At 35.2% G+C, this 11,002-nt stretch overlaps 2 protein-coding genes across 2 annotated transcripts; both read right to left on the minus strand.

Moving 5' to 3' along the window:
- Positions 1 to 2,994: 2,994 nt before the first annotated feature.
- Positions 2,995 to 4,201, minus strand: LOC146148705 (zinc finger CCHC domain-containing protein 7-like). The gene has a single exon (XM_083387529.1). The coding sequence runs from the start codon at positions 4,192 to 4,194 to the stop codon at positions 3,244 to 3,246; it is 951 nt and encodes a 316-aa protein (XP_083243655.1). The 5' UTR covers positions 4,195 to 4,201; the 3' UTR covers positions 2,995 to 3,243.
- LOC146148706 (general transcription factor IIH subunit 5-like) lies at positions 4,043 to 4,430 on the minus strand. The gene has a single exon (XM_083387530.1). The coding sequence runs from the start codon at positions 4,428 to 4,430 to the stop codon at positions 4,209 to 4,211; it is 222 nt and encodes a 73-aa protein (XP_083243656.1). The 3' UTR covers positions 4,043 to 4,208.
- Positions 4,431 to 11,002: the final 6,572 nt, after the last annotated feature.

Raw genomic sequence — 11,002 nt, forward strand, 5'->3', positions numbered from 1 at the left:
GTTATTGCACACTTAAAGTTAAACTGTCCATTGTGACGTCATAGTGTTGCGTTGTGCTAGTGAGAATTACGTTTTTACAGCTTGCTGCGCTGCCACTGTGTGCACGGTTTTAAAACTGTTCGTGATTTCTAGACTTAAATAAAGTGATTCGTTAATTAGAGGTTAACATAACTGATAGCAAAGAAGCAAGTGCACCCGTCCCATTGATACAATTGAAAACAACGTGTTATTTTGAGTTTATTTGTGTATATTTTTAAGGACCGTGAGCAATTAAAAAATTGCTGGGGGACCGTTGCGTAATTTTTTAACAAAAGTTTGAGAACCACTCTGCTAGACTATTTATTATATATTTTAGGAGTCGGCAACCCCTGACACTCGATTCCGACGGCGCGCAAAATGATATAACGCGCACGTTATAGTTAATAATCAAATGAGAATCACGAAAAAACATTATTTAACCCCTCCTAAGTTACTTAACGGCGATTAAAAAAATTTTTTTTCTTTCGAAAATTTTGATTTTTTTTAATTTTTGAAATTTAACAGCCTTTTTTCTGGGTTTCCCACAGGACTTGAACTTTAACATTTTAACACATGTTCAAAGTATTCTTTCGAATAACAAAATCTGCCTGAATCCGAATGGTGAAAACAAACGATTCTGGTTGCACATCAATGATAAAGATTAAACTAAGTATAGAACTTAGCAAACCGAAAATCAGTTTGTTTGTATGTAATAAAAAGATAAATATATTTCGCTATAAAGCATCTTCAGTATCTAAAAACATAACACAACATAAGACAAGAATACGCTATAAAAACCTAAACCAACTGTTCTAGGCGAGTGGTGCACTACGCAAGCCGCAACTGCTGCAACTAAATGACGATGCAATCAGTAAAGTGACGTTAAACTGATAAGACAGATAAATGCGCGCCATGAGGTGGAAAATAAAAAAGAGAGGGCAAATAGAGAAAACTAAACAAAACAAAGTAAAACAGCAAAATAAAACACTATTTAAAACGAGGTGAAATCATTTTTTTGATGTTTATGCTAGCATTTATAAGGTTAAGCCATTTGTCCTCGCACAGGTCTAGTTGGTTGACCTCGGGTTGCTCTACAAAAGTCACCTTGAAACAATTACTTAAAGGTGGCTTGGAGGCAAAAACGTGGGCATGGTAGGAAGCATAATGTTTTAAAAGAGCAGCTTTGTCCCCGTCTTTCGACAAAGAAAAGTTTTTCCACGTCCCTCTGTGGCTATTCCATCTGGTGGAGAACGAATTTTTAGTTTGGCCAACATATTGTTCATTACATATAACACAAGACGCAACGTAAATACCGAAATTTTTACAGTTTAAACATTGATGTAGTTTTATGGTTTTACTCTGTGTGATAAGTTTATTTGTGGGAAAAACCATTGTTTGTAATTTGCCGTGATGACCACAAAGACCACAGTGGCCACATCCATTGGATTTGGGCAACTCTTTGTCTTGCACGATGTTAGAGGACGCTTGCGCCAGCATGCGGAACTTTGTGAACTTGTTGGCGAGGGTATGAGGCCTTTTGTACGTCACCATGACGTTCTGTTGGTAAGACCTCTCTTTCTTTGTTAATTGTAGAAGATCGGGAAATCCGGTCGCCCAAGGAATTTTCTTTTGAGTTCTAACTGTTTTCAAAGGCCCGAAACGTTCCTTCCAAAGCGTTGCCAGACCTATAATTTTACGCACTACACCCTTAGGAAAATTGGATTTTAAGCATTTAGTTTGAAGGCGACGCAAACTTTGTTGATAATCGTCGTCGAGTTCATTCAGTCGCCTTAGGCGGGTAGCTTCCCCAAAAACTACTCCCTTGAAAACAGAGGGTGGGTGATGAGATCTGCCGTTAATAAAACAGCGATCAGAGGCTGTCGGTTTGGTGTAGTCTTTTGTGATGAAACCACACGGTGAAGACGTTTTTGTAACATGGAGAACATCTAAAAACTCCAGTTGATTACCATCAGTAGCAGTGTCGATTGTTCTGAAAGTGAGCTTTAGGTTGTTTTGCTCGAATACCTGCTCCAAACATGAACGTATTTCATCAGTGGTTTCTTGACCAAAAGAAAGCCAAATTATGTCATCGACAAACCTTTTGAACAATTGCGCTTTCTTAAGGGTCTTATAAGCACTTTGTATAACGTAGTGCATAGTGATGTTGGCGAAACAGAATGGTTATCGCCGGTTATTATGCCCTCTCGTTGATTGTAAAAACAACTGCCATTCTGCGTCACTACGTTGTTAAGGCAGTATATTACCAGTTCAGCAATATCTTTTCTTGACGATTCTAGGTACGTAGTATGTTTTCCTAAAACAAACAATTAGCCATTAAGCAAAATAAGCACGTGCTTAGGACAACAAGGGAAAGGGTGCACCAGAGATACTTTCATACCAAAATTTTCAACGGTGCCTCAGTGTTTAAAACATTAAACCGAGTTGGTCAGACGACTTAGACCTCAATAGAGCCCGGTTGAAATTTTTTTTTGTTTGTTTATTGTACTTTTTAAAGGGAAACAGCAAATGCGTTGGTTATCCTTTGACTGTTTCCCACTGATTTGTGTCGGAAAAAAATAAATCTTGAAAACCCACAGGTTGCGGATCACTCACTGTAATCTGTGGACAACCATGTCTAATACTTCTGTGGACCCTAGAAGGCATGAGCTGGCCTAAAGTTGGGGTTCTTACTGGAATACGCGAGGGAAATTTTGGGGTATGCAAGACAGTTTATTTTCTAGCACTGACGATTTTTCTCAACAGTAATTAAAGAAATCGTTTTTAACGTTCATGTTAAAAGCGATAAAACAGTTTAAGCTTATTATGTAGCTATTAAATCTTTCTTCAATCACCAATGTTGTTTTGACACTATTTTCTCGTCCTCGGGCAGTCCTGTTCAACTGGGTATACTATATAATAGTTAAAAGCTAGTGTATACAAGTGACAACAGGTATATTTGCCAATAAAGACTTGACTAGAATTTATTTTTCGCAAAAAACTTTCGTTTGTTTAACAAGGGTGAAAATCCTTAACCCCATACCCAGTAAAAACACATGTTAAAGAAATACCACAGATCTTGTTTTTAGCCTTTGTTCGATCATGGAATGCAGTTCTTTAAATAGCATAATATTCACTTCTTCCAAACACAAAGACATACATTTTACACCAAATTTAAAACAAAGTAAAATAAAATATTATATTGCCCCTAATTCTTGATGCAGATTGTTATCTGTGTGTTGCATTGCTCACTGTATTAAAGTAAGTTTTTGTTTTCACCTTTTTTTGTTTTTCAATTTTCAATAAATTGGTTCGATGTTTTACTTTCTTTACCTTTAGTGTTGATATATCATTTAAACGTTTTACTTGAAGGCTAGTATCATATTTAAAAACTTTACAAGAAACGGTTTTAAAATATGGCTTAAACCGTTTCTTTTTACAGCAATGGCCCAAATGACCTGCCTTTGAACAATTAAAACAAAACTTTCTTTTGCACTTTTTAGTCTTGGAAGGAGCATGAATTTTTCCAGGTCGAGTGGTAAGGTGAAACTGCCTCCATAGATCTGGACACTGTGATGCTATGTGACCATATTGTCCACATCTGTTACAATCAACGGATACACTGACAGTGATATTTGCATTCCAATTACTTTGACAGGATTTTGAAAAATGTCCTGCCTTGCCACACATGTAACATGGCATAACTTTTTTGGGTTTGTGACACAAAGCTGCAACATGTCCAACTCCATCACAGTTTCTACACCTTATTCTATTTTTTGTGTAATACCTATGGTTTCCATTTTGCATGCTCCCATTGTCAACTTCATCTTTTGGTATGCTCCAAAGGTTGTCTTGTTTGTTCTGGTTTCTACCAACATTAACAAGAACATCAACAAACTCTGACCCACTGGAATTTAGGTCACTGTCAAGTAGTTCCCATTCTTCAGCACTACTTGATCCAATACTTTCAGAAAAATTTCTTTTTTTCTTTAAACTGTGATTTTTTGATGAATTGCCAACATTTAAAAGTTTATGAGAATCTTTTTTCATGCTTATAATTTGTTTGTTATCTTCTTGAGGTGTCCTGTTAAATGAATAATGTAGTTGACTGTATAGCTGAAATTCCAAGTCACTGTCACAATCCTCAGAATCATCACATGTATTCATTATACAATCCATACTTTAAAAGTGGATTATGTCGCCTGTTGACCAAGCTGAAAAGAGTTGCTATCAAGAAGCTGATCAATCTTATCCTGAATTTGTGGTATCAGTTCTCCGTTTATAAATAAATGAGTTTCATCAAGATCTTGTAAGAGAAATCTTTTTCCAACTGCCAAAGTTTCATCAAGATGCAGTAGAAACTGTTTCATTGCGGGATCACATTGCACCAAAACCCCCTTAACCACATTAACCATTTTCTATTTGCACAATAAAAAGTGTTATTTTTTTTTCAAAAAAATGTATGGCATATGTTGAACAGCATTTTATCCATTATTTTTTTCGGCACAATGGAGAAGTAAGGTATTAAATACAAGTATATATATCATACGTTTGGCCAGTTACAACTTGAACAGAAAAAATCAACTAAAAAACAATTAAATATAACATACAAATTTTTCCATTTTATTGATAATTCGTTTCAAATATTAAAGCTTATAGCAGAGGTGCATAAGCCTAAAAGAGGAGGCAATTTTATAATTGTTTTGGCTCATCTTAATGTTTATGTGTTTTGATAATTAATCAAGGCTTTGAGAATTCTCTTTGTTTGTGAACATTTAGCTGTTAAACTATCCCTTTATTTGCAAAGTCACCTGGTGAAAACGTTATTTTTAAAACAATATGTTCAGTTTAAAAACGTTTTAACTTTTCTGTATATATGGTGTTCATGGCATTAAATCATTTTTTTATATTGGCATATATTGAAATAAGGAAATAACAGAGCTGTTAGCTCCAGTGATTGCCACCTTAGAGTTACTAGACCTGTATGTTATGCAAGTTTATTTTAATTATAAAGGTGAACACACTTTATAAGTATTTTTTTTTATATTTAATTATAAAGGTGAACACACTTTATAAGTATTTTTTTTATATTTAATTTCTGACTTATGGTTAGCATTGCACTTTGAACTATTTTATGATAAAATATGTTTAGCCGCACAAACATCAGTCGTGCAAACAAGAAAGCTTTACCAACACAGTGTAATAAAATTATACAAAATATGCAAGTGTTTTCCAACCATTTTTAAGCCTTGAAACACTGTACGCATTGAAATAATTTTGGAAAGAAGCTATTCTCATGGCGTGCCTATGTACCAATCTTAGAAAATCGATGCTGTTCACTGATCTGTAGTGACAAATTTCATGCCAATTTTAAAGTGCGATATATATCTAAAAAATGTGCTTTTAATTTTAAATTGTAAGAGGTGAAGTCTGAAAAAATTTAAAATTGGTAGAGTTGATAAAATATCACTGCATTCCTAAAGCCTTACATATAGTTATATGAAAACTTAAGTTCGATACACAGAATTTTAGGTTGGAAAAGCGAAAAACTTTCATCGCGCTAATGGTTTTCAGTATAGTACTCTATATTTAGCCAGGCAAATTTTACAAATAACTTTAATAGAGCCGCGCAAATTTGGGCGGAAATGTTATTACAGTCGCGCAATTTCAAGCTGCAAAATCGTCTCCGCCACGCAAAATCCAAATTCCAATCTGGCAGATATCCATGGTTCGCATTCTTAATTAGAATGTACTAACCAGTTTAATTATAAAATCTGGGTTACTGGGTGCAACTAAGGTCAAAAAAGTAGACCATTGTTTATGATTTTTTTTCGCACTCCAGTAACCTGACTGCACTCCATAACGTGTTCACGCCAAATTTTTTTTGGCTGAAATCACGCAAAAATAAGAAACCAAAAAACAACCATTCTTTGTTGGAAATCCATTAGGCCGGCGGTTTTCCGCGCCAATTACGTCAAGGGCAGGATTTTTTTAGAATGCATTCGGATCTTGTAACACATATCCACTTTTTACGAGAGTTGCCAGATGGCCAAAATAACAAAAGCCGGCGCTCTTTCACTATTGTACGTAAAAATTAATAAAAAAAAAACTTTTTTCAAATGCCGCATACCACAACACATATTGTTTGGGTTAGGGTGCGGGTTAGCGTTTGGTTGAGGGTGGGTCAAGTTATTATTAATAATAAACATAATATTGCTTGACCCACCCTCACCCAAACGCTAACCCGCACCCTAACCTAAACAATATGCATTGTGGTATGCGGTTTTATTTTGTTTTGTTTTTTGCATAACTTTTCACGTACATAAGTGAAAGAGCGCCCAAAAGCCAAATCTACTACAAACTCTTAACAAATACAAGCCTATATTTTTCTTAAAATAAATAAAAAATGCAATAAATGGTCAATGGTCATGCTGGTACATTGAATTTCTGTTTTTGTGGCAAGTTTTCTCATTTTCTCTTGTTAATAAAACAAAGAGGTTCAAAAAATACTAAATTTTCAAATTTGGCTTCACAAAATCCTAACCGGCAACCCTGACTTTTACGGGTAATACTAATTTACGGAATGATGAATGGTCGGAATGGTCGGAGCGCTCACTAATTTACGGAATGGTCGGAATTGTCGGAATGGAATGAATAGGGCCGAAACTAATTTGATGAATGGTCGGAACGGAATTAACTGTCGGAATGAAATGAACGAAGCTGTAGGAACAGAATGAACTGTTGGAATGAAATGAACGAAGCTGTAGGAACAGAACGAACTGTCGGAATGAGATGAACGAAGCTGTTAGGGTTAGGGTTGGGGTTAGGTTGGGTTAGGGTTAGGGTTGAACTTTCGGAATGAAATGAACGAAGCTGTAGGATCAGAATGAACTGTCGGAAAGCTTCGTTCATCTCATTCCGACAGTTCATTCTATTCCGACAGTTCATTCTGTTCCTACAGTTTTGTTCATTCCATACCGTCAGTTCATTCTATTCCGACAGTTCATTCTGTTCCTACAGCTTCGTTCATTTCATTCCGACAGTTCATTCTGCGGCGCTGGTCTAGAATCCTACCACAACGAAACACCATTTGGGTTAGGGTGCGGGTTAGCGTTTGGGTTAAGGTGGGTCAAGTATTATTATTAAACAAAGAATATAATAATACTTGACCCACCCACACCCGAACGCTAACCCGCACCCTAACTCAAATGTTGTGCGTTGATTTTAGATCTGTGGTAGGATTCTAGACCAGCGCCCATTCTGCTACTACAGCGTCATACATTCTATTCCGACAGTTCATTCCGTTCCGACCATTCATCAATTTAGTTTCGGCCCTATTCATTCCATTCCGGCAATTCCGACCATTCCGTAAATTAGTGAGCGTTCCGACTATTCCGACCATTCATCATTCCGTAAATTAGTGTTACCCGACTTTTACACTTTTACGGTGCCTCGTTACTTTTAGCTGGTTTGATCTTTTTACGTGATTTCTGTGTAGCCATTCAGGCGTGAAGTATAACATGGTCATTTTTTATGATGGTAAACGAAAGGGGGTATCAGGCCATACCCCCTAAACTATAATTTTGGGCAACTGTAAAAAATTCGCGAACTACTATCAATTTTTAAAATACGTTTTTGTCCGTTTTAAGGAAATATATTATGCCCAAAGACGCCATACATACTATGGCATGTTACATCGTGTGAACTAAAAAACTCTAAAAAGTTCAGTTTTTGTTAAATTAAACTATAAGCGCTCTGTCAAATTACTTGAATTATGAAAGGATAGCTTGGCCCGCGACAAAATATAGTTGAACCACTGAGATGATGGAGCCTAATAATTAATAAAGCAGTGCTTCCCAGTGGCGTTTTTTTTTGGGGGGGGGGGGGGTGCATATTGTTTGCCATGACCCCTCAGCCCCTGCGACACAAAACATCTAATTGTTACGCATTTGTTACATTTGTAGTGCCACATTGACGTCAAATTGTTATTTTCACAAAGAATTCGTTTTTAACGCTGTTAAAATGTCGTCATGGAAAATTTATAAAAAAAGACCATTGCCGGCTGGATCCCAACTGGACTTCAGGCACGACGCGACGAAACATGCCTGACTGTTGGCTTGTCGCGTCGTGCCTGAAAGCGACTCTGTCCAATCCCCACCGGCAAAGCGCGCGAAACTTGAACGGGTCAAAGCTAGGCGATATAATTCAGGCAAATGAAATGAAAACTTGGGGATAAATATTGATTTGGAAACGTAACAAGCGGTTTATACGAAAATTGCGCAAGAATTTTGTCAAAATATTTTTTGGCCGTAGGTTAGCACTTTTAAACTTGAAATTTTTTGGGGGTATTTTAAATTCCTACTTAAGTTGGAAAAATACAAGCAGCCTTTAAACGTATGCAAAATTACAATTAGAACAAACTGGAAAAGGCTTTTCAATCGTTCCAGGATTATAATTCCATAATAATTTAAAAAAGAGTATCTGCTGAACCTTTCAAAATAACATTCCTTACATAAAACCTTCGAAAACCCGTAAAGAAATCGTGGTTTCTATCAAAAAACATCTTTAGTCACGGTAAAAAGTAGTGCACGTGCTATCTCGCTAAAAATGCGTTTAGTCGTGTCTGTCTGCTGTGCGTAAGATTTGCGTCAAGTGTGGTCGGTGAAGACTTATAGTTATAGCAACGCCCTTTTGTCACGTGATATGCTGCGTAATAAGTTAAAATTACTTAGAAATTGATTACGTATGTTTCGTGTTGCCTTCTTCATGAAGATCTCTTTTAAAACTCCTTTATAAGTAGCTGTATATGTGTTGTTGTACAGTCAATAAACAGTTTCGGCTTAATACGCCAGCAGCAAACGTGAGTGGATATTTTATCTGAATCAGACAACAACAGAATGGACAATTTTCTACAATCTATCCCTGCCTTGAATAAGTTAGGTTAATTCATTAGGCAAAGACATTAATGAGACCTCATAAAAAAACGACCTCTACACATTGTTGCATAAATGTTACGTAAGGGTAATGCAATATTATCCAATCTAATAGAAAACTGTAATATTTAGAAGTGCTTCGATCGCGACCCACTGGCTGGGAAGCACTGTAATAAAGTAATGTTTGTTTTATGTATAAAATGAATCGACTAAATAAGCAGCCTGAATTAATAACTTATAAACAGAGAAAACGCGTGCGCGCACTCATTTTAATCAATACCGAGCCAAACTGTGGGTTAAACAAATTTTTCGGGGCTTCACGAAATATTATGCGTTTTTACGTTTTTTACGTCACAACAATTGATATACATGTGTAGTACATCGTTTTCTAGAACGGTTTTCGACATCGTTAAGAATAACCAAGGTCCCCTAACCTTGTAAGACGTTGAGGCCAAACCGGAACGGAACCGAATATTTTGAAAGAATCTGAACCTTAACCGAACCCGAACCAGCAAAAGTTTTTATATCGTCACAAAACTTAGAATAAATTCGAGGTAAAATTGAATAATTATTTTCTACATTTAATAAATGACCGGCGTAATATACTATATACGGTAAGGGCTAATATTTTTTGACTTGTCAAAAAAAGTCAAAATTTTGTCAAAATTTACACGTTAGGTCAAATTTTATCAAAAATTTTTCAAGTCAAAATCGAATAAAAATGCACTTAAATCGTTTATAGAATTAAAAAAAAACTATAATCAGCTTTTTGAAATTGCTCGTTCAGTTTTTCTAAAATTTATCGTTCAATTTTATCAAAAAAATTTAGTTTTGATTTATATTCAAAGACATTAAACTGTATTATATCTTCATTGGGGCTATATACGGTATAAAACATCGTGTGAATAACGACGTCTAGGTTATTTAAATCAATCTATTTCTAACAGGTCAACATGTTGTCAAAATAAATTATTTTTATTTGTCATAATTTCTTAATTTAGGTCACAAAAATGATCGCCCTAATAATAAATAACCCACATTTTTAGGTGTAACACATCTCATATTTTATTCGAACCGCATCTTTATAAACCGGTTTAAGGCCGTAGCTGCAGTGGAACTTCTAAATTGCTCCAAACCCAAACTAAAACTAAGTCGAATTCCGAAAAAAATACTCGAACCTGAACCAGGAAACGGCTAGCTTTGGTTAAGAAACCATTTAGTGAACAGTTTCAACGCGTTTAACGCCTGAAAGTTAACTTAGTTGAAAAAAATAAAATTTGGGAAATTTAAACGTTTAACGTATGCATTAATTTATAAAGATACATCATATGTTTTTTCTGTGGCGTTATTTAATTGATCGTGATTTATCACTGATCTCTATGTTTTTTTATACTCATAGAATACTAAAAAATAGTACTTAAGGGAATTTTCTTGTTGCTATGCTGACAACTCAAGCTGCTCTTTAAATTATAAAACGAAATAAAAAAAAAGACATAAGTAAACAAAAGAGTGGTATTTGTAAGTGTGCATGTATTTATTTGACGACTACCATATAATGTTGAAACAACATTAATAACAGTCATTTTCTACATAGATTTAATTGAAATCACTTATGGCTGACTACCTTCCCCTGTTTTGTTCTTTGCTTTTAAGTAAGATATTTATCAATGAAATTTGGTCATGCTTAGATTAGTAGATTCGGTAAAACGCCGATAATTTGTATATAAGGGTACACCTAACAATCCTAGCAACATTTAGATTTTATCGGGAGGAGTTTAATTGATTTCAATCTCTGAATTCAGATGATCCAGTTCAAGATTAGTAAATTTGGATTTTACTGGGGTATGATGTTTGAGTAGCTCGAAATTATGTGGCTGTTATAATGTTACTCCTAAAATGTAAATAAATAGTCATCTTTGATTAAAAATGTAGAACAATTGTATTTATAAGACAATCATAACACATTTTTGGAAAAACCTTTTTGTGGTATAACAAGAGATTGTGCTACTAATTTTCCTCTTGACAATCACCCATTAAGAAAAAAAAAGCAAAGC

Source organism: Ascidiella aspersa, chromosome 4 (genome assembly GCF_963924565.1).
Source record: "Ascidiella aspersa chromosome 4, kaAscAspe10.2, whole genome shotgun sequence".
NCBI lineage: Eukaryota > Metazoa > Chordata > Ascidiacea > Phlebobranchia > Ascidiidae > Ascidiella > Ascidiella aspersa.